General features: G+C 34.7%; 2 protein-coding genes across 3 annotated transcripts; one reads left to right on the forward strand and one right to left on the reverse strand.

Moving 5' to 3' along the window:
* Positions 1-447: 447 nt before the first annotated feature.
* Positions 448-12,183, reverse strand: LOC130724750 (uncharacterized). Its single transcript, XM_057576036.1, has 16 exons — positions 12,180-12,183; positions 10,720-11,588; positions 8,497-9,612; positions 6,433-6,873; positions 6,285-6,356; positions 6,062-6,142; positions 5,871-5,908; positions 5,674-5,761; positions 5,487-5,603; positions 5,146-5,331; positions 4,973-5,052; positions 4,793-4,862; positions 4,610-4,711; positions 3,889-3,994; positions 3,170-3,257; positions 448-1,047 (listed from the first exon to the last, which is right to left on the reverse strand). The coding sequence occupies exons 1-16, from the start codon at positions 12,181-12,183 to the stop codon at positions 852-854; spliced, it is 3,654 nt and encodes a 1,217-aa protein (XP_057432019.1). The 3' UTR covers positions 448-851.
* Positions 12,184-15,448: 3,265 nt separating this feature from the next.
* LOC130725344 (endoglucanase 12) lies at positions 15,449-21,457 on the forward strand. Of its 2 annotated transcripts, XM_057576582.1 has the most exons (6): positions 15,451-15,550; positions 15,633-16,088; positions 18,249-18,553; positions 19,384-19,981; positions 20,262-20,434; positions 20,912-21,457. In XM_057576582.1, exons 2-6 carry the CDS (start codon positions 15,683-15,685, stop codon positions 21,311-21,313), a joined length of 1,884 nt encoding a protein of 627 aa, XP_057432565.1. In that variant the 5' UTR covers positions 15,451-15,550; positions 15,633-15,682; the 3' UTR covers positions 21,314-21,457. The 2 variants fall into 2 exon arrangements, with proteins under 2 accessions (XP_057432566.1, XP_057432565.1); XM_057576583.1 differs by having other exon boundaries at positions 15,449-16,088.
* Positions 21,458-21,786: the final 329 nt, after the last annotated feature.

The following is a 21,786-nucleotide window of genomic DNA, read 5'->3' on the forward strand; positions in this document are numbered from 1 at the left end:
TTTAATTTTATTTTTTAACTGCGAGCATAATTTACATGATATCCAAATGGTGCACATGGTGGATACTCTGGGTTCACCAAAAAATGTAAGGAAAAATCAATAAACTCCTTAAAATGGTTCACTTATCCATGAGAATTTAGGTTGATTTTTATATCTGTTTTGAATATTTTTTCACACTTTCCCCTTGGTTGTGAGCATTTCATGAAACTCTCAAATTTGGCTCAAAATGTACTGTTTGATGGGAGACAAATGGTTCAAAGAAAAATCCTAAATTTTTCCAAGAGATTTTTGAAAATATAAAGAGAAGGTAACTTTTTTTTAGGCTTGTAAATAAACGTTTCCAAGCATATCCCAGAGTTAATTTGCACTAGTAGTTAATCCTGTGTTGAAAATAAAACCCGCTGTTTTCACTTAAATGCATCGATTAGAATAGTGAGACAAACGTCCTTACAATTCCAATCACGAAACAAATTTAATTGAACATAAGAACTCCGTAAAACAGTGAAACTGTAAGATAATTCTGGCATCCACACTGCTTTGCAGTTAAGCAACATTTATTATGGACGTGCTACACCCTACAAGGAGCTAATCTAAGTCAGCACTGGTTCTTATTTTTTGAAATTGAAAATTTCACAAATCTCAAGAAACTGATTTCATGCAAAGGATTGAAGCTTATGGCAGCACTATACACTGGAAGTTTTAGTGTTTTTTTATGCTGCATGAGAACTACAATTACTCGTCCATTTGTAGCAACACAATGAAGTGAAAATATACAAAGATAGAGCTGAGCTCTAAGGACAATTCACCCAAAATTAACGATTGAAAGTGAGTAGACAAGCAAAAATTGTCAATCATCCGCTTTGAGTGCTATCCTGGACTGCCTTGGAAATACACTTACAAAGCCTAATAATTCTTGAAAACCCAACTCTCTCATTCACAGCTGCAGTTGTTATTTTATCTACAAGCGATGCAGGAAGAGGCTTTTGTTCCCCGCTAGCAGAGGGATCATGTATTTGACATGGAAGGACCTCCACAGGATAAGCCCCACTGCTCAAAAACAGAACAGATGTTAAATTTGAGGAAAATTTTGCAGCATTTATGTATGAAGTATAAATCAAAAGATCTGAATAAAAGTTCAAAAGCTGAAAACACTCAGCAGAGTCTCGGTTTTAGGGATTCATGTCTGTCTGGAGCTTATGAGAGCTAAATAGTAATATGTTCAATTGGAACAAGAGAGAAACACGACACTGGTGAATTTGATACATGTTCGGGTACAATACAAGCAGAACAACATAGTACAAATAAGACATATATTTGGTGTTTGATGACTAATGCACAAAACGAATAATTTCGAGGGAAAGGAGAACAAATGATGGAAGATAAGGGTTGGACCATTGGGGGATATTAGAGCATGCGAAATTGCATGCTGTTTTTTGCTGATCCATTATTATTGTCACATGCTTTGATTGATTTAGCTGTTAGGACTTAGGATTGCTGAAAGTGAATTGTATTAACAGATTCAGACACTCCAAACAACCTGTTATAGGCATTCTGTTAGGCCCTATAAATTAGTGTTCTCTACATCTAAAAGGAACCATTTTGTTGTAATTTGTTATCATGTAATTCAATACAGACTCTCTCTCTCTCTCTCTCTCTCTCTCTCTCTCTCTCTCTCTCTCTCTCTCAGTTCTGTACCTTCCTTCACTTTCTCTCAATTTCTAACTTGCTCGAACTCTATCATGGTATCAGAGCAATAATAATCCGTGACAAATGACATGAGAACATAGAAATCGATTTGAGTCTCCAGAAATCAGAGCACCAAGTTCAGCTACAGTAACATTTTCACATTAAATCTTTATTAGTAGGGTGAGAAAAACTTTCTTCGTGGAACCAGCACATAGAATGACCCCAACTACAGAATTATGTGATAAGTCCAGCTATTCTATTTCATTATCTAAGTGAAGAAAATTGCAATGGACAGTTAACCCTGCATATTCAGAAAGGGAACAAAATTCCCAACATTGCACCTAAGCTTATTACTTCAATCTATAATTCTCTACGTATAAACTTGAGCTAAATTAAAACAACTAAAATCTGAATTTCGGAATCTGACGAAAGGCTCACGAACAATTTTGAAGGATCTTGAGCAAGTTCTTGTGAACTCATTCATGTCTACTGATGATCCAGTTCCCATTCACGATCAACTTGAGATTATTCCGGAAGAAATTAAGAAAGAATATGATGCATTCATTGCTAGTATTGAGAGTGTTCAGATTTGTTTGACTTGATGGATAGTTTCTTTAGCTAGATTTGATTCAAGTGTGTTTCGAGTCTCACATTAGTTAGTAAAGGTTAGATCATAAAAATAGTATAAGAGAATAGACAATCTCTATTCTTTAGAATTCTAAGGCAGCAAATGGCATCTGTGTTTATTTATATCAAAGAACGACAAGAGGTGACTACATGAACAAAACAAAAGGTCACGTGACTTTTTTAGTGAATGAATTTTAGCCATTAGGTTAGAATAAAATGAAGGGATAAAATTAGGCGTAATTCTAAATTTTAGTCATTAGATTAAAGTTTAACCCTCAATCATTCTTTCTCTCACATTTTTCCTATCTTTACATAGAATCAAGAACCTAATAGAACTAGATTAAACCTTCTACGTCACTTTGTCAGGCACTCTGTTAGGCCCTATAAATAAGTTTTTGGTTGTATTTTCTTTGCAGCTAATCCAGTACAGATCCGTTCCTTCTCTCTCTCTCTCTCTCTCTCTCTCTCTCTCTCTCTCTGAGTTCTCCCTGCTTTTCTTTTCTATCTCCCATTTTATTTCACTTTCTCACTTACTTAAACTCTAATAAGGGAGAGGGAGGCCCAAGGAGGATAGTTACCAAGAGAAAGAAAAAGGTTGAGGCATTTCTCTTTTTGATGATGTTGTGCATGGGACAAAGTAGTCCTCTATTTTACGTAACAAAATTCAAGACTTATTGCCTCGGTCTTTATCTTATCTTTTGCCCCGTCCATTGATTATCAAAATGAAATATAATACAAGCATTTATGTTCTGTCCAGTCGTTCATTTTTTAGCAAACCGGTCATGCCTTTGGCTAGCAGGACACAGCAAAAAGAAAATTAAAAGTGAATTGAAAAGACAATGTAGTACGAGTTTACCATTTTAAGCATGTCATATCAAGAGTCACTTGCACCTTCTTCCCACTACAAAAGTCAATGAATAATAGCTGCAAATCAAGCTGATGAACTGCCAAAACAACATACGTTAGAGACAAAATATGCTTTATTATTATCAAGATAATCTTAAGTCAGGAAAATCATGGTATTAACCACTTCCAATCAAATATCAGAAGAATGTGATTGAAAATTGGACCGCAATCATAAAACTGATTAAATGGCTAAGTATGCAACCTGTTCAACTCCAAAAAACTGACCGATCAAAAAACCTGCGGGGATCACTTGACCCCAATCCCAAAATAGTGAAAGCTAGTGATGAAAAATGGGTTCAAACCATTTTTTTAACTTAATTTATTTATTAATTCAACGGAAAATATATTTTTGACCAATAAAGACTGAATGCCAAGTTACAAAAGCCCATCAAGAGGTTTACATATGAATGTTTATTATTTAGCCTTACAAGACATAATACAGCCACATCAAGAGGTTTACTTTATGTTAAGAATATTATCCAACTTGTATTTCTAATTTTATGCTAGTTTATTACTTCATATATTATAATATAGAAAGTGTATATTTAATATTGCTGGTTCAAACCAAATTTGAATTGAACCAGTAAAACACTCCATTGGCTCAATGACCATCTTTGGTCTGACTTTAAAACAATCACTCATGGCAAAGTGCAGAAGGAATTTGTTTACCTGAGCGAGAATAGAACTTGGCATGGACCAAGTTTCTAATCTCTATCTGAGCTAATTGAACCTCCTCAGCCACATATAGCAAATTACTTATAAGTGAACTTGTTATCTGCATAGAAAAACAGGTCAGCTACAGCAGCAATATTTTGAAAGAAGTCAGTACTCAGTCATTTGACATTGTACGGAAATGTCATGTGCCCACCATGGGATATCTATAGGCTAGATTGACTTCATCAATTTCTCCTGAAATAACCGCGGACCAGATTGACTTCGTAATTTTTTCTTGGAACAAATGTGGGCCACGTTTACTCTAGAACTAAACTTTAGCGGGTGGCTCAATATTGGATCTAGAATTGGCTATGAAACCATCATAAGATTTCAGTCTAAGCCTAACTCTAACCCAAAAGCAGCTCAAGGGTAAAGATTTCCGTACCCTTTATAACAACTTCTTTTCACACATCTCTAGTCAATGTAGAACATTAACACGGAAGAGCCCTATGAGCATTGAGCTGGCAGCATAAGGTAAAAAACTTGAATAATCCTCCAGAACATCTTTGATACTAAATTTCTTTAACTCCCATAATTCGCTAACCAGAATCAATTAATTCATACTCCTTATCAAGTAGATCTTATTAAAAAAAAGGCTGATCCCGGACCAATATCCCCATCATTTATAAATAATCCTTCCAAAAGGAAAATTAGCATTATAAATAGAGTCATTTACCTGTGTTTCTTGTGCCAAACTGATTTGACCAGGGCATTTCTTATTGGTATGAGGATTCAAGACAAACAGAAATGCAGAAAAAGCATCCATATTTGGAAAGGTCTGAAACCAAGTACATCGTATCAGAAAAGGGTATGAATAATGAATATTACAACAAAACAGATCAATTGCCAACCAAATTACCTTCCTGATATTCACATTATTCAAGTTACTCGATATCATTATGCTTGATAAACTACTATTTACTGTGAACCTACATTTCATAAAAAGAAAAAAATAGCCACTTGAAGATTTAGTCATGTAATAAAAAGATATGCTTAGAATTCAATTATAAACATAAGTAAGAAATCAAGATTAACTAACCTTTGGGTGATATAATCACAATAGTTGAGAAGAATTTTGAAACAACCATCCTTACGCTCAAAATCTTCAATATTCCACAACTGAAGGGGAAAATAGAAACAAAGACAACATCTGTCATAAAGCGGTTTTGGTATCTCGTGCCTAGACAAGAACCACGTTTAAAGTCAAAAGACCTTCAAATTCTGGAATATACACTTGTAAGACATTCTCTTCAGCAAATAATCATGAACAGATTTTATAGTGTCAGAGCAGGTTCGATCCCCTTCCATCTTGCAGTTATTATAGAAGAATTCAATTAATGATTTTGCTTTCCAATCCAAACTTTCAAGCTCCAGCCTCTTTTCCATTTCGCTAGAAACCTAGCATTGACCAAAAAATATTGCCAATTGAAACGAAATGGTACGACATAATTAACATTTATAATCAGGTTGCACCCATGAACTACAAACAAAAACTACAGGCAACATGCAAGGGAGAATGTATCATGCATCCAAGAGGAATGAAAAAATCTTACTTGGGTATGACTATCATCAGCACGAATGTTAATTGACCCAATCTTAGTTGAACAAGGGATGACATTTTTCATCATTTGAGCCTCCTGAAGCCCAGAACTCAACTGTTGTAATTTTTTCTGCGAAAATTGATAGTTTGTATCATCAACAATGAGCATTGCTAAATACCAAATGTGTAAGAGAGAATACCGTTAATCTCTCACGCTTCATATGCATTAGTTGTAGCTTTGCTTTCTCATAAGCTATATTGATCAGTAACATTCTCGTTTCTACAATTCTGCACAAGAAACATTTATAATTATCAATCATTCATCCAAAACAGTTCCATAAACATGTACAAAACAACATAATCCACAGAGTGACACACTCCAACAGCATAAACATACCTTCTCTGTCCAGGAATATTTAGAGGATCTGTTGATTTCTGCAGAAAGTTATACAAGAACCACCAGTTCAAAATAAACAAGAAATGCCACACTAGGAAGTGATATGTTCTAATTGCTATATATGACAGCTTATTCATGATACAATATAACTAGATAAGTGCACTAAAACAAATTATCCCATCTAAAGAGACCTGAGATTGAATTTCAGAACAAAGAATATCCCATTTCTTAGCTTTCTGCAGATGAACCAATATATCTTCCAGCTTGCTAATCTAAACATTGAGAGAAAAATGAATTATTTGTATAAATAACTATGAGAAAATTTATGTGAATAATGAAAAGCAAGGCATAATATCTACAATTTTATTTGAATTCTATTATTTACAAATTCTACAAACATATATTAGAACATACCAATCTCAAATTTAGCTTATCAACTGACGGAGAAAGCAGCTGTTTTGTGCTCACTGAGAATTTCTTTAGAGTCTGCAAGATAATTGACAATAAAGAGGCCAAACAAAAAAACTGAAATTCAATTTAATTCATAAAGCAGTAACCATACATGCTGATCATTCTGCATCTGATCCCCAAGCTTTTCTCTTTCACTTCTCATAGGACTCATTTGTTCTGAAACTAACAGTTCATTACCATTCCAACTTTCATGAACCTCTGAACTTCCGTCAATCCTCCCAATTTTATCGATATTTTCTCCATCGCTGAGTATCTTGGAACCTTTTCTTTTCTTCCCAGAGGAAACCTCAATACCAGATTTTGGAAGAGGGCTTTGATCTACTTGGAGTACCACATGGTAGTTGTTATCAAGATCACATCCAAGACCATCTGAGTTGCCCTTGTGAGACAAGTCTTGGATATTACTTTGGATCAACTCACCAGGAGCCTCTTGCAGGGCCAGAAAGGGCGACTGAGCTGTTGCTTCTTGGATAGTTGTGCTCGGAACTATAATTCTATCAGGACTCTCGACCGGTTTGCTCTTCGATGCAATCTAATTTACCCAAGTATCAAATCAGTGCCAAAACTATGAGCCAAGAAACTAACAAGGTCAACATCATAAAACAACAGCAACATAAAAAGTCTTATCCCACTATGTGAGGTTGGCTATATTGATCACATGACGCCATTGCACCCAATCAAAAACAAAATTGTGGGGTATTAATTAGACAATAAGTTCGTTTCAACAATATCTTCCAATGACCTTTTTGCCTCTCTCTTCCCCTCTTTACTGGACTAAGAACCGTTATCAACCCTTCTCACCGGTGCCTCCAGAAGTCTTATTTAATATGCAATCTAATGCAATAGTTTGACTTTTGACCTCTGCTGGGACACACCTTTACACATCTCAAGCACTTGTTTTTGCATGGTCCAAAATTTTAATTTTATCAACAAACATAACCAGAAAATTTGTTACTGTGACTAAACTAAATAAAGGCAAACTGAAATAGGTTTTGCAAAATTTAATGATTAAAATTAAACCACAAACCAAACCTTTTGAAGAACATGACTGGTAAAGCTTTTTTATTACCTACATGCATTATGTTGTTTGTTGAGAAGTCCCACATTGGCTAGAGATATGGCTAAATAAACCCTTATATAGAGTAGAGTGACCCTCACCTCTAAGCTAGCTTTTGGGGTAGAGTTAAGCCAAACCCAAATTCTAAGATAGTATCAGAGCCTATCCGAGATCCGTTTATTGGAGACCCCATAAATGGGCCACCCGAAGATATTAATTCCTGCAAATTCCACGCTCCAGATGTCCAACCCTAGGTGTAATGTGGTGTGTTGAGAAGTCTCACATTAACTAGAAATATGGCTAATAAATCCTTATATAGGGTAGAGAAACGCTCACCTCTAAGCTAACTTTTGAGGTAGAGACTTAGGCCTAGCCTGAATTCTAAAAGTGTCAATACCTCATATTGGAAATTTTAAATTACACAATACGAACATTACAATCATACAAACTGAGGCTTACATTGTAGTTAAACAGGATATTTTTATTATGGCAACTATTTTTGCATGAAGATTGCCTTATTTCTACTACTACATGCAAGACCCAACCTCATTAATTTATACATACGTAAGTTCCTTTTCAATATATCCACAGAGGCTGAAGAAGAATTCAGGGTAAGTTGCTCATGATATCTATCAATCATTTAGCAAGGCAGCTTGCTTCCTCCTCTCTGCTTCAAGTTTGATTCTATTGCTTCTTTTCTAGTTCTCTTTCTTTTTCCCATCTATCACTTTAAGTGTCATTCAAGTCTTGATGATATATGTACTATATAGTATATACTGGTTTTCGTTTATTGAATTTAATATACATTCCTATAATAAAAATTTAGGGGAAAAGAAATATGATGTAGAGATTAGGTAGTTTAGCAGATTTTAGAGTAAGCCAAAGTGTAATAACATAATGAGAAGTTTTAAAGACTGAAACTAAAGAAAACCTTGAGCCTGCTGAAACAGAATTACACTTATGGTCTATGGATACACAACCTGAGGAAAAACCGCCAACCTCAAATTCATAAGGATATGCAAAGGTTTCAAAAACATTTTATTTTTCAATTCAATAAATTATGAATGAATAAATGAGAGTAATGTTCTTTCTTTTTACCTTAGTAAATTCATTGACTTTCTCAAAAGGTGAGTTAGTCTGTTCACGGTTTCTAAAATCAGACAAGTCCAATTTGTTAGCCACTGTCTGCACGTTGTATTCAATGGCTTGCAATGAACCACTATTAACAGATTCATTCTGCTTATCCAGCTGCTTCGACTCGCCATGGCAAATATTTTGACGTTCTAAGGATGGTGATGGATTCTGGACAAATGGTTTCACAGGGGAAGAAAAAGGTTTGTCATGTGTTACAATTGGAATTTCATCCTTCCTTTTCTCAACTGTACTATCTTCCAGGTCCAAACCTACAACTTCTGTTAAACGAGTCTTCCGCAAGGGAGAAGATGCCATTTCAACAGGCTTAATATTTTCATCGTTGTAAGAAACATCAGCAGCAATCAAATTAAAGTTTTCCCCATCCTTTTTGCTGGTCACAGTCTCTTGATTAGGACTTGACTTGCTAATATTTTTAAAAGAACTATTTCCATGGTTTTCATTGGTGATCAAACCTTGATGAATGTTCTTCTCCGGAGTGAAACTAAATGGCTGTTTCTCAAAAGGAGCAGTGAGGGTTTCAACTTGCTTGTATTCACAATCTTTTTCACTAAAAAGAGAAGTCCCGGGAGAGTACTTTGATAACCTATATTTCAATTTGTCAATCCCTTCCTTGAGAGTTGATGTGTTGGGTGTAGTCTCAAGAGTGTTCAACTTAGAAATACTTTTACGTATAGATGACAAAGCTGCACCTTGTGTAACATAAACATCAGGCACAAATGAACGATATTGCTTTGAAGGAGGAGTTCTATGCCCAGTATATCTGGAGGAATCAGGAGAACCCATAAATAACTGTGTTTTCGCAGAATATGACAATGGCGTAAACCTATGAATTGAATTTCCATTTACTTGATTGGACTTTTGATTAGAGTCAGACACTTGCCCTTGGTCTGTAGGATTACCTTCATTTTTCTGGCCTACATTATAACCAAGTTCATACTGAGCAGAGAAATTTAACTGATTTCCTTCATCCATCTTCTTAGGAGTTCCTCTATTAGCCTTAGCAAAGTCTAATTGCTTACGAACTGGCGCAGTTGTGTCTGTATCAAACTCCTTAATTTCCTGCAAAAGAAAATAACAACCATGACTTACCATGCTTTTATGTTATTCAATAGAAGCAACAGCATATATAAGGATAGCGACTAAAGTGTCATCATAACCCATGCATACCTAAAATTTGATATGATCATCCAAATGCATATAGCACGGTTACAAGTTATACACCCTCCAAAAATGAAAGAATATGACCACGAGGAAAATGTATTACACATCAATGGAATACACGATTGAGCAATGGCTCCTAAACTCCACCAAAAAATTATTAAAGAGGCAATTATGCCTCTCAAGCCATTTATGAAACAGAACACATGCTTGCTAACACTACACACCTCAAAAGGAAATATATGCTACCAAACATTACAATGCAGCAACAATGGATCCACCATCTCACCACCCACCTTACACAAATAATAACAGCACGCCCCATATCTGCTACTTTAACATTTTTTGCAGCCGAAGTCTTCCCAGAAGATGTGTAACTTTCAGCCGTCACACAGTGCAAAAAATAAGAGAATGTTACTTCCACGGGGTTTCCTCTTCAACAAAGAGCTCCACTTATACAACTAAGCAAATGTTTGGTTCTGCAGTACTAACAACTCGGAGTATCACCTCTTTTACCCACTCCTAATATTTAAGCTAATAATCTAATCAGCCTGAGTCATGTCATCACCACTATACACATAGAAAACACAGATCTTCGATCATGTTGTATTACCTATCCGCAACTAATTAAAAGTTAAAGACGCTAATATCTAAAATAAAATGTGAGCAGCCAGAAAACAAAGTCAACTAACTAACCACAAGAATAATAGAACCCACATTGATCATAGCAGAATGCAAGTACTTTTGGTGTGGAACCCTCAGTATCAGTAAGACATATAGACCCTGATATTACAAGTCAAAGCAGATGGAGCAAAGCTCTCCAGGTGCCAATTTTTCCCATTCAAATTACTTGAAAATTGAACCTTAGACCTTACTTAAAAACAACCAAACTTGACTCACTGGACCAAGATGCATTGGTAGAACTAGAATGCAAGAACTCTAGGCAACCATATGTACCACAAATGCTTAAAACATAAGACCAAATAAACTAAATGGCATGTTTATCACCTTGGCTGGAGACTCTGAAGCAGGGGCAGCTGCATTATCATGATGGGCTGAAGAGGTAACTGAAATATTCAATTCCGCGGCGGCGGGAGCATCAAGCTCCTTATCCACTGACATATCATTCCCTTTCGGCGAACCCGTGGCCTTGTAAAGAAATGGTGAGGCAGCAAAATCCTTGCTTCCTTCTCCCAAAATGGCAAGCAAACGAGGCGAAAGTCTGCCGAAATTGTAGCTTTTCGGATGTTCCTCCACAAGGCTCATGTCATTTGAGTCTCCACCACCACTCTCAGTGGCAGACACTAGAGACTGCGTCTTCTCCGGATTGGTGAGGTCCATCAAACTCCCACCGGAAGGGCTTCCACTCCGGCCAGGCGCCGGCGTTGTTGGCAATAAGCCAAACCTCGTCGGCGTCTTGAGATCCCCGGATTCCGACCGGGCTAGGCTCCGGTAATGTATCGAGAAGGCGGTTGAGTCCATGGTGACATCATCCGAGGCGCCGGAGTCCGATAAGCGTTCCGGACGGATGAAATTGGCCGAAACCGGACCGCGAAAGTCATCCTCATCGCTGTCATCGGCGGCGGCGGTGGTGCTGCCGCTGCCGCCGGGAGAAGGGGAGCTGAGAGGTTGAAGGAAGGAGTTGTTCCGGTCGTCGTCGTTGTCGCTTTCGTCGGCGAGGTCGCGGAAAAACCCTAGGACGGGATCGGGAGCGGTGTCGGAGGAGGTGGTAGAGGAGTCGTCGCGGCGGAAGATGTGGACGGAGGTGATCTCTTTGTCGGCGAAGCTGACACGGCGTGCTCTCTTCTTCTTGAGCGCCACGGTTTCCTCTTCGGTTTCGGTGTTGTTGGAAGGCTCCATTTTTGCTTCTTCTTTTTCTCACTCTCGCTGTGCTTTGTTCAGTAAGAGAATGAGGGATTTTTCATTTTTGTGCGGGAAAATGCATTTTTGGTTTTAAATTTTAAATGAAATAAAGGCTTCAATTGCGATTTTCGTGCATCGTTTATCGCGACGGTGCAATTTGGATCCCCAATTTTAAAACGAGTAATTTGAGTGCTTGATGTTTGTGAGGTTAGAAGTTATGGATATTTGAGGGACGTTAGTGATGTGACAATTTGTTTGCTCTAGATTCGTATTCTCAGGTTCTTTTGAGTGAAAACGTGCATGTTTTCTTAGTGTGAAAATGCGATGTTTACAAAGAAAAAAAAAATTAAACTAAAAGGAAAATAGAAATTGCTAAGTTACAAGATGTTTACATGTGTTCTTCGACATAAAAACTACTCAATTGACGCTTTATTGCCTTCGAATCACGTAATTACTCCTTTGGTTCGGTTTCCAAGTGTACGACTTGAAATCTAATTGGTCTTTATTGGATAAGTGCCGGAAGATCTGACTTTGACCTTCGACCTGACTCGAACACTTGGCTAATTCATTTATTAGAATCCTAACATTCCATCTCATAGCCTTACCCATAAGGGTCTTCCACGAATTCCTACCTTCGACCCGACTTTGGGTCTTTAGCCATGTAGGGACTTTGAACCCTCTTGCCAGACATATGATTCCATGAAACCGTTCAGGATAAAAAATGCCTATCAATCGCTTAACAAGTCACAAGCACAACAATATATCCAACCAACATGCATTGCAAAGCTGAACCAAGCAAGTGCAACTATGTCAAGAATCAGCAAAGAACACTCAACACTTAGGAGAAAGCAAGGTGTAACGAATGAACCGTAGTGAACTCACATCAACACTATCCATGAACAACACCTCTCAGTCTCAAAATTCCCTCACTTCTCTCCATAGCATGTCATGTCCTAACGTTGGATTGGCGTTCGTACGGTGATGAGATTATTTGTGCTGTCATTTTCGATTTTGATGCGAGGATGAATGAGTTGAGGGTCACGCCGACTTTGAATTTATTGGATCGATTATAAATTATGGTATGTGTTGCTAGTAAATCCAAGAATGATTGTGTGCGTAGTGAATCTTTGGATGTTCATTCGGTGGAGAGTGAGGGACCTAAAAGGGTTGATTCGTCTGCATTTGCTGCTAAGAAGGTAGAGTTGTTGCATAATGATTGTCATGGGCTTTCAGAGTAGTGCGGTGACCATTCAGATGTGCCGCTTCGTGTGGTGTTCTTTCGCTTTGATGCATTGTCTTCCGAAGGTTGTAACAACGACTATAACGAGCTTATTAGCCTTGGAAGTTGCTGAACAACGTGCATATACAGCAAGATGGAACGATAGTATATTTTGCTGATTGTATAAAGTGTGTTGTGAAATTATTTTGTGGTTTTACGGACTAGAAAATGTGTCTCTTTTTCCTTCATCGGAGTTTTTTACACTGGGTTTTTCCTACTAAGGTTTTCATGAGACATATTTGCTATTTCTAATCTCTATAGAGGGGGGGGGGGGGGGGGTTATGGTTGTTTCAGTGTCGTTTTGTTGTGTACACTTTCAGATGAGTGAGGTGTTCTCTTGTGTTATCATTCAACAATATGAATTTGTTTTGCTTTCAAAAAAATATATTTTAAAAAATGTTAAATTTTTTAATTAGTCAGTGGTTAATGTCTTGTTTTTATTTTAAAAATATTGAATGATTATATGTATTTTCTTTAATATTAAATATAATTTTTTTTGTGTCATTTTAGAAAATTAAAATTCAATTGTGATTTGATTACTAATGTAACAATAATAATAAATAAATTATTAATAACTATTTTATGTCATTAATTTTATTAACTATTGATTTTCAACATTTTATGTTTCTTAACAAAAATAATAATTTATTACGCATTAATTAAAAAATTAGAATATTAATTATCAATCATAAATTGAGGAAAAATATAAAAGTTAAAATAAAAACTAAGAAATATATTTATATGTAATAAATATTAAGAATTTAAATTTAATAATAAAAATACTATTTATCAATAAATAATATAGAAAAAATTGTTTAAAAATTAAACAAATGTCTACATAAGGTGTTTATTGTTAACTATATCGTATGTGTGTATTATTTGATAAAGTTTCTTTAAATATGTTTTTTAATCTATTACAGTATATAGTTGTAAAAATACCCTATCACATTCACATTCATGTCACGTTGTTTATTTATTTAGTAAAGTTGCTTGCTTCAATTCCTTTTGCTGCTGTGTAGAACAGTAGTGAAAACGTTGAAATTAAGAGAAAATGCCGAGCGAGGGCACACTCAACTGCATCGATATCCTCCTTGCCATCATCCTCCCTCCTCTAGGTGTCTTCCTCAAGTTTGGCTGCCATGTTGAGTTTTGGATCTGTTTGGTACTCACTCTTTTTGGCCATATTCCTGGAATTATCTATGCTATTTATGTTATCACCAAGTGATCAACATCAACTTCCCCCAATTCACCTTTTATCTGGAATGTAGGTGATGAATAGTTGTCAAGTGCGCTGGAGTTTCTCTCAATTCAGATATTTGTTTGGTGTATAACCGTACGTTATGGACAAAAGTTTTTCTTTCTCTCTGTATTAGTGTCAGTACTCTATTTTTTTCTTGTGAATTTAGATCATGTTTTTGTTTCAAAAATGTGGGAATAAAAGTGTGAACCTTATGCTTCTAGATAAGATAATCGTATTGAAATATTAGTATTATAGTTAATTATTAAGTATTTAATTTAATGTCATTAAAAACTATTAAATGTTAAATTAATGTTGTAGTTATTTTTGAAAAAAGTCACAATTGACTTTTGTTAATTATTCTAATGGCATTAATGACTATTAAATGAAATATCAATAAATTAATTATTTTCAAAAATATGGAATTTTTAGTATTTAAATTACTAAAAATCAGAAAATATAAATATGACATTATCTACCTACCAATTATAGTATGAAAGAGAAAACTTATGAAGAAAGTCAAAGAATGAGAGAGTGATACTTGTTGGAGTTACTAATTTTTTGTTTTAGAAATAATATGTAGTATAAGATAAGATAGGATAACATGTGATATATGATTTTTTTTTTGATACATCGGAAGATCTGTGATATATGATTTAACATAAAAGAATTTTTTAATTACTTAATGTATTTAATGTAAAAGTTCAAGTGAGTTTTACATATACATTTTGATGATATTGATATTAATCGATGTTAACATTAATTACATCAGAATCCCAATAGCTTAGTGTAATTTGTTTGAAAATTTCATAATCCAAATCTTGTAAATAATTACATAAATTTCTTTTAATATCGTGAAAGGAGGGAGGTATCGTTTCCATACGAGACGAGAAAATTATACTTCTTGTTGAAAAATGTTAAATGAAGAGTCCTTCCGAAAATCATAACATGATTGATTCAGCAGATTTGGATAAAACCTCGATACAAACCAAATATTAACGCGTTTAATTTTAAAATTCATCCAAGCATTTCAAAAAAAAAAAAAAATTCAATGTCCATTTATTTGACCAAATTACAAAAATTTCTATGTACATGCATATTACTTTTTAAAAATGGAGGGATTTCATACAATTTTGCCCTTATATTCATATCATCTTCTACAGTAAAATATTATAATTTACAATTTAATCATAAATATTTTGAAAAATAAATTAAAAGATATTACCCTCTTTTTTATAATGGTTCAATTTTGAAGTATTCAATTTGTGGTAGTAGGTAATGGGTAACTGACGTGTACTAAGTTTAAAGTCAGAACACGCATACTATATGTATTAAATGTTCTTTAATTTGCATATTGATACTAGGATTATATTGAAATCCATTTATTTCCTGAAACGATTCCTCTCTCTATCTCCTTCTAGTTGGCACCTCTTGGATGCTATAGCAGTTTCCAACTTTTGGTTCGTTGATATTCATTTAATTTCTATCTCATTTTCATCAATTTATTTTTCATCTCTTCATTCTATTTGTATACGTCTCTAGGGTGGAAACCGTTGTTTAGTTTGCTCATATATATACTGCAATACATCATCATGCATTCAAGGAATCAGTGGGGAGGGTCGCTTGAGCTGAGCACAAACAATGACACTGAAGTGACTACCTCATCAGGAGCCTATGATCAGTGGGACAAGGCTGCACTGCTTGATCAGAATCACCATGATCATAATCTTCAACGCCATGATTTGGATGAAACATTACAAAGCTGGGTTCTGGAAAGGGAAGCAGTGAAGAGGAAAAAGTATGTGGATTTTGGGTGCGTTGTGTGCAGCCACAAGGCATTGAAATGGGTATTAGGTTCCCTTTTTGTGGCATTCTGTGTCATCGGTCTACCCATCATCGTCGCCAAGTCGTTGCCCAAGCACCATTCTCCGCCGGCGGCGCCCGATAATTACACCCTTGCCCTTCACAAAGCACTCCTCTTCTTCAACACTCAAAAATGTAAGTTCGTTATCATGTATATTAATTATTCATTATTCTTTCCAATTTATATCTATGAACCAATTAGTTTTGTTCCAGCTGACCACGTAGATAATTTACATTTTTTTTTAACATATCACATCATATATCACATTTATTATTTTTCTTTATTTTCTTCTTTTCTCATTCTTGAGAAAAGTAGTTATAAGTAATAAATTTGTAAAAAAAATTTATTCACTATCCTAGATTAACCTTATTTATTTTCTTATAAATTTCTCTCCAAGTTATTATTTCAAAATCTCATTGTCTCTTTCATATTAAATATGAGGATAGTTTTGGGAAAAAATAATTAATGTTTCATTGATATTGTAAATTGACTTATATTTAGGAAAAAGAAAAACACTCAAAATTGACCTTATAATAAGGAACGAAGGGAGTACATCAATTGACTGTCTACACCTTGGGTGTCTACCTCATATATTGTGTATTTTTCTTCTTTAATACCATTTATTTTGTTATGCGTATATAGTACTCTCCCCGTTCCTAAATAACTGATACTATTTCTAGCTGAATTTTGTTCCTAATTATTTGCCACTTTACAAAGTTCAAGAGAGTATTAATTATACTTTACCAATTGTATCCTTCATTTATTGTTGGTTTGAAACTTGAAAAGTTAGAATTAATAAGAGAGATAAAGGGTATAATAGAAAGTTACATATTAATTTTAATAAAACAAGAACATTAATTATTATTTCTTAATACTTGTGCAACAACTTTAAAGTGTCAGTTAAATAGGAACAGATGAAGTAGTATAATTCTATACACATTCAGATTTTGAATAAAAACAAAGAAGAGTATAATTGTTATGCTCTATCACTGTCACTAACACCCAATTAAACTATGCTATAGAGGACTAGATGGCTATGTATATTTTTTATTTTAATTAAAATAAAAATAAATTTTAGATGTGCCAGAATTAAATTAAATATCTGTGTCAATAAAATTTATATTACAGTACAGTGCATCTACCCTTTTCTAGGAAAAAAGAATACACACATGAATGCTTTTGTTTTTTATATACTTCTAGTTCATTAGTACTCCTCTCCTTAAATAAGAAAAAAGAACAACTTGTCAATAAATAAACGTTGGATAGAGACCTGATAGAAATATGTTTGGACACAAAACCTATTATGACTAATCTTCTCGAAAGACACCTATTTTATTATTTGTGATAGAAATTCTCCAAGTGAGAAATATGATAATATAGTGTGATAAGAAAGTACAAGATAAATAAGAGAAAAAAAGTGAACATAAGTGCTTGTTTATGATAACACGGATGGGATAGCCACTTGTAGTTTACTACAATAGACAGAACCTTTTCTTCCGTCAACACCTTTTAAAGGTTATTGGTTTTTTCTTATATATAGTAAGTTCTAACTTCTAAGGTTAGAAGTTTTGCAAATTATTGAAAGGAGTGTTACCAGTACTCTTTTTCTAACTATCTCTAATCAATTAATTAAAAAATTTATGTAGATTGCAACAAAGTTTGACTCATATAATTTAGTGAACTCTACATTTATATTGACAAAGCGTTAGAAAGAGAGATTATTATTATTATTATCAATCACTAACAATTGTCTTTTCACTCCATCTAACAAGTGATTTTGATTTGTTTGAATTTAGTGCATGGTCCACCAATAGTTATGGACTAATTCAAATTAAAATGATATCAGCAGACGGCTTTTTTAACACAAATGTATTTGTCTCTAGTATTTGACCGGCCATTTCTCGCACAAATATAATGAAGGCATGTAGCATGTTTTTTTAATGGTTAATAATAACTTAATATTTAACTCTTCTTTTAATTGAAATTTGAATACATAATGATTTTAGTTGTTAAACTTAAATGCCTGCTAGTAGTACCTGTACAAAAAAGTAAGAACACTACTGAATCTCCATTAGTCACATAATTAGATTATAATAAATATTAGAGTAAAATATTCCGTTAGCATCTCTGATGGAGTTAACTTGTTAGAAGGAGGTCGGGTGAAGGGTAAATTGTAGATAAGAATGAGATTAAACATTAGTGTGACAGACGTTGAAGCCTCTAATTATTATTCTTCCATGTAGACTTGAATAAAGCAATATACAATTTGAACTGTTGATTGTGGTTTTGTGAAGCTGGGAAATTGCCAAAGAGCAATGGTATTCCATGGCGAGGGAACTCAGGGTTACAAGATGGAAATGACAGTGATGTTAAAGGAGGACTTGTTGGAGGTTATTATGATGCAGGGGACAATGTTAAGTTCCACTTTCCCATGTCATTTGCTATGACAATGCTCAGCTGGTCTGTGCTGGAATATAAACAGAAGTATATGAAAGTTAATGAGTATGACCATGCCCGAGAGCTCATTAAGTGGGGTACTGATTATTTGCTCTTAACCTTCAATAGTTCTGCCACCAAAATCAACAAAATTTATGGCCAGGTAGGTGAACAAACTCATGTTTTCTTCTCGATCCAATGTTTCTTCTCTTTTGTTTTCCAATGTTTTGTGTTACTCTTTTTAATGGTACTTCAATATTGATCTTGAATCTTAAATCAATTTGAGCATGGAAATTAGATCAATTTGTCGTATATAACTCTTCATCGTTTGATACAATATCCTATAGCAATTTCTAGCTACAAGTTCATTTTTAATTTGTTAATTTTATGGATTCATACTATAAATTATTTCAGCATGTATATAAGTGTATTCTTGTGTATGAAAAACTCAGCTTAGAGAGTTATACTTGATCGGAATGAGGCCCAAACAAGACTGTCTTCCATAGAGGATACTTGTGGCAAATTAAAAAAAAGTGTATGTAATGTAAGGTTTGAATTTGGAATTAAGATTTTCTAATTCCGTTTGGTGTCCACTTCCCAGTTGCACTAATAAAATTTTGCAATGTCAATTAAAAAGAGCGTGAATAAGACCGTTGTGATCTTACATGAGTAGATTTTAAATGACATACCACAAGAGGGTTTTGATCCTTAAATTTGAAATACCCTTAAAAATGGGGTGACAAATTAAGAGATGAATGTGCAATGTGGTTTCTTACATGTGAATCAGGCATGTAAAACTTTCTATGATCAATTAAGGAATTTTTTTGGCACATTTCATCATATCTCAGTTTAATTTTCTCTATTAAGCCAGAAACTCTCATCTAATGTTTCCAATCTCTGCCTCTTCCTGTCTTCCTCACCAAATCAGTGCAAGGAAAACAAAACAAACATGATTATACAAAACCAACATAATTTATCTGCATTTTGTATCAGGTTGGTGGAGCTCTAAATGGTTCTACAACACCAGATGACCATTACTGTTGGCAAAGACCAGAAGACATGAGTTATTCACGCCCAACCACAACTATATATCAAGGTCCTGATCTTGCAGGGGAAATGGCAGCAGCACTAGCAGCAGCATCCATAGTTTTCCAAGATGATGCTTCCTACTCCAAGAAACTCATCAAGGGCGCCGAAACCGTCTTTGCCTTCGCCCGAGACTCCGGTAAGAGGGCGCCTTACAGCCGCGGCCAGCCTTACATTGCACCTTACTACAACTCCACTGGCTACTTTGATGAGTACATGTGGGGTGCTACTTGGTTGTACTATGCCACTGGAAATAGCTCCTACATTTCCTTGGCAACAAACCCTTCCTTGCCTATGAATTCCAAGGCATTTTTTATGAATCCTGATTTGAGTGTTTTGAGCTGGGATAACAAGTTGCCTGCGGCAATGTTGTTGCTAACAAGGTTCAGGGTGTTTTTGAATCCTGGGTACCCTTATGAGGAGATGCTCAGGATGTACCATAATGTTACTGGTCTTACCATGTGCTCTTATCTTCAGCAATTTAAGGTCTTCAACTGGACAAAGGGTAATTAATTAAGATATAGATTTTTGTCCTTTATTTAATTCAGGGAATTGATTATATGGATTAGAGTGAAATGGATTAGAGTGAAAATAGTTTTACACACACATTTAATCTTATCTTTCCATGTTTCTTTTTTAGTATTTTCTTTTAATGCACTGATGATGTGGTAAAATAGTAAATTATGATTGAACGTCTGTGTAAAGTTTTTTACTGTCTACTAGTGTATTTCAATTGGACTCAAAATTATGGTTGCAACTAGTCAACATGATGAGAAAATTTGCAGGGGGATTGATCCAATTGAACCATGGAAGACCACAATCACTCCAATATGTTGCTAATGCTGCTTTCTTGGCATCTCTTTTTGCTGATTATATGGAAGCAAGCGGTGTCCCTGGATGGAATTGTGGTCCTAATTACTTTCCAATATCTGTTCTCAAGGAATTTGCAACCTCTCAGGTGCTATATTCTTCATTTCCATTTCAATTATTTTTTTTTGTTTTGATAAAAAGAATAAACATTAAAGCACCTACCTCTTCTGTGTTTGAATATCAATTAAGTGTCACACAAATAGTTTTTAACTGGATTTGTACGTGTATATTTAAATATCAGCTGAATACGAAATGAAATGAAGAACTTTTAACTCAATTCATAAGAAAAATTTCTTTCATTTTTATTTGGAACATGTGAGTGGATAAGAAACACTTCATAACTGTGTTTAAATACTCATTGACACCACTATTAACGGATGTTAACACTTACTTCGAAATAAAAAGTTAATGTAAGTCTTCTTAGGATGGAATTGTATTTATGTTACACTAAACTGATAATCATTCACTTTTTTGTCATGAAATACAAGTGAATAACCAAACGCATTATGTTTCAATCTCTAATTCTTCATAATGAGAATACTAACATGCTTTCTGTACTAAACAGGTTGATTACATCCTTGGTAAAAATCCCATGAAAATGAGCTACATTGTTGGGTTTGGAAACAAGTTTGCAAGACATGTTCATCATCGAGGTGCATCTATTCCAAATGATAAGAAACATTACTCATGCAGTGGGGGTATGAAGTGGCGTGACACCTCTAAGCAAAATCCTAACACCATTACCGGAGCAATGGTTGGAGGCCCAGATCGTTTTGACCAATTCCATGATTCAAGAAGCAATTACAACTACACTGAGCCAACTTTAGCTGGAAATGCAGGAATAGTAGCTGCCTTAGTTTCCTTAACAAACATTCCAAGCAATGGAATTGATAGGAACACCATTTTTTCAGCGATTCCACCACTTGGGCCACAAAATCCACCTCCACCACCACCTTGGAAACCATGATATTATTTTAAACGATCTAAACCCTCAATGTAAGATCAAGCTATTGTAATACATTCTAATTAAAATTTTAGTTTATTTGGAGGGTTAAATAACATTTTAGACCTTGTATATTTATAAAGCCGTTCATGAATTTGTTTTTACTATTGTCCCTGCTTTTAGGGAAATGCTAGGATTAGTTCTCAACCAGAGCACATGTCTCAACGACGTTGTCAAGTGGCAGGCTAAAGTTAATGTAGCTCACTTAGTGCAATTTTTTATTAATATTTATTCTACCAATGTATAATTAAAAATTAATTAAAAACTATTAATTAAAATAAAAATAAGAAAAAATTCTTAATTTGTAGAAATTAACTAAATGTGGAAGTTTCCATGATGTAGGTATTGTGAAGGATCTCGTTGAACCTGGTGTGGTTTCCATGCTACAGTCTTGTCTCTAAAAAGTTATTTTAATGTAGGTATCATTTACTGGTTCA

Source organism: Lotus japonicus, chromosome 6, assembly GCF_012489685.1.
Source record: "Lotus japonicus ecotype B-129 chromosome 6, LjGifu_v1.2".
Taxonomy (NCBI): Eukaryota; Viridiplantae; Streptophyta; class Magnoliopsida; order Fabales; family Fabaceae; genus Lotus; species Lotus japonicus.

Coding starts and splice junctions, on each gene's coding strand:
- LOC130724750 (XM_057576036.1), bottom strand. Junction 6,874..8,496: donor AAGTCAATGAATTTACTAAG/GTAAAAAGAAAG, acceptor TGGGTAAATTAG/ATTGCATCGAAGAGCAAACC. Junction 5,053..5,145: donor GTATATTCCAGAATTTGAAG/GTCTTTTGACTT, acceptor TTTCCCCTTCAG/TTGTGGAATATTGAAGATTT.
- LOC130725344 (XM_057576583.1), top strand. CDS start 15,683: ATGCATTCAAGGAATCAGTGGGGAGGGTCGCTTGAGCTGAGCACAAAC. Junction 16,089..18,248: donor CTTCTTCAACACTCAAAAAT/GTAAGTTCGTTA, acceptor GGTTTTGTGAAG/CTGGGAAATTGCCAAAGAGC. Junction 19,982..20,261: donor GGTCTTCAACTGGACAAAGG/GTAATTAATTAA, acceptor GAAAATTTGCAG/GGGGATTGATCCAATTGAAC.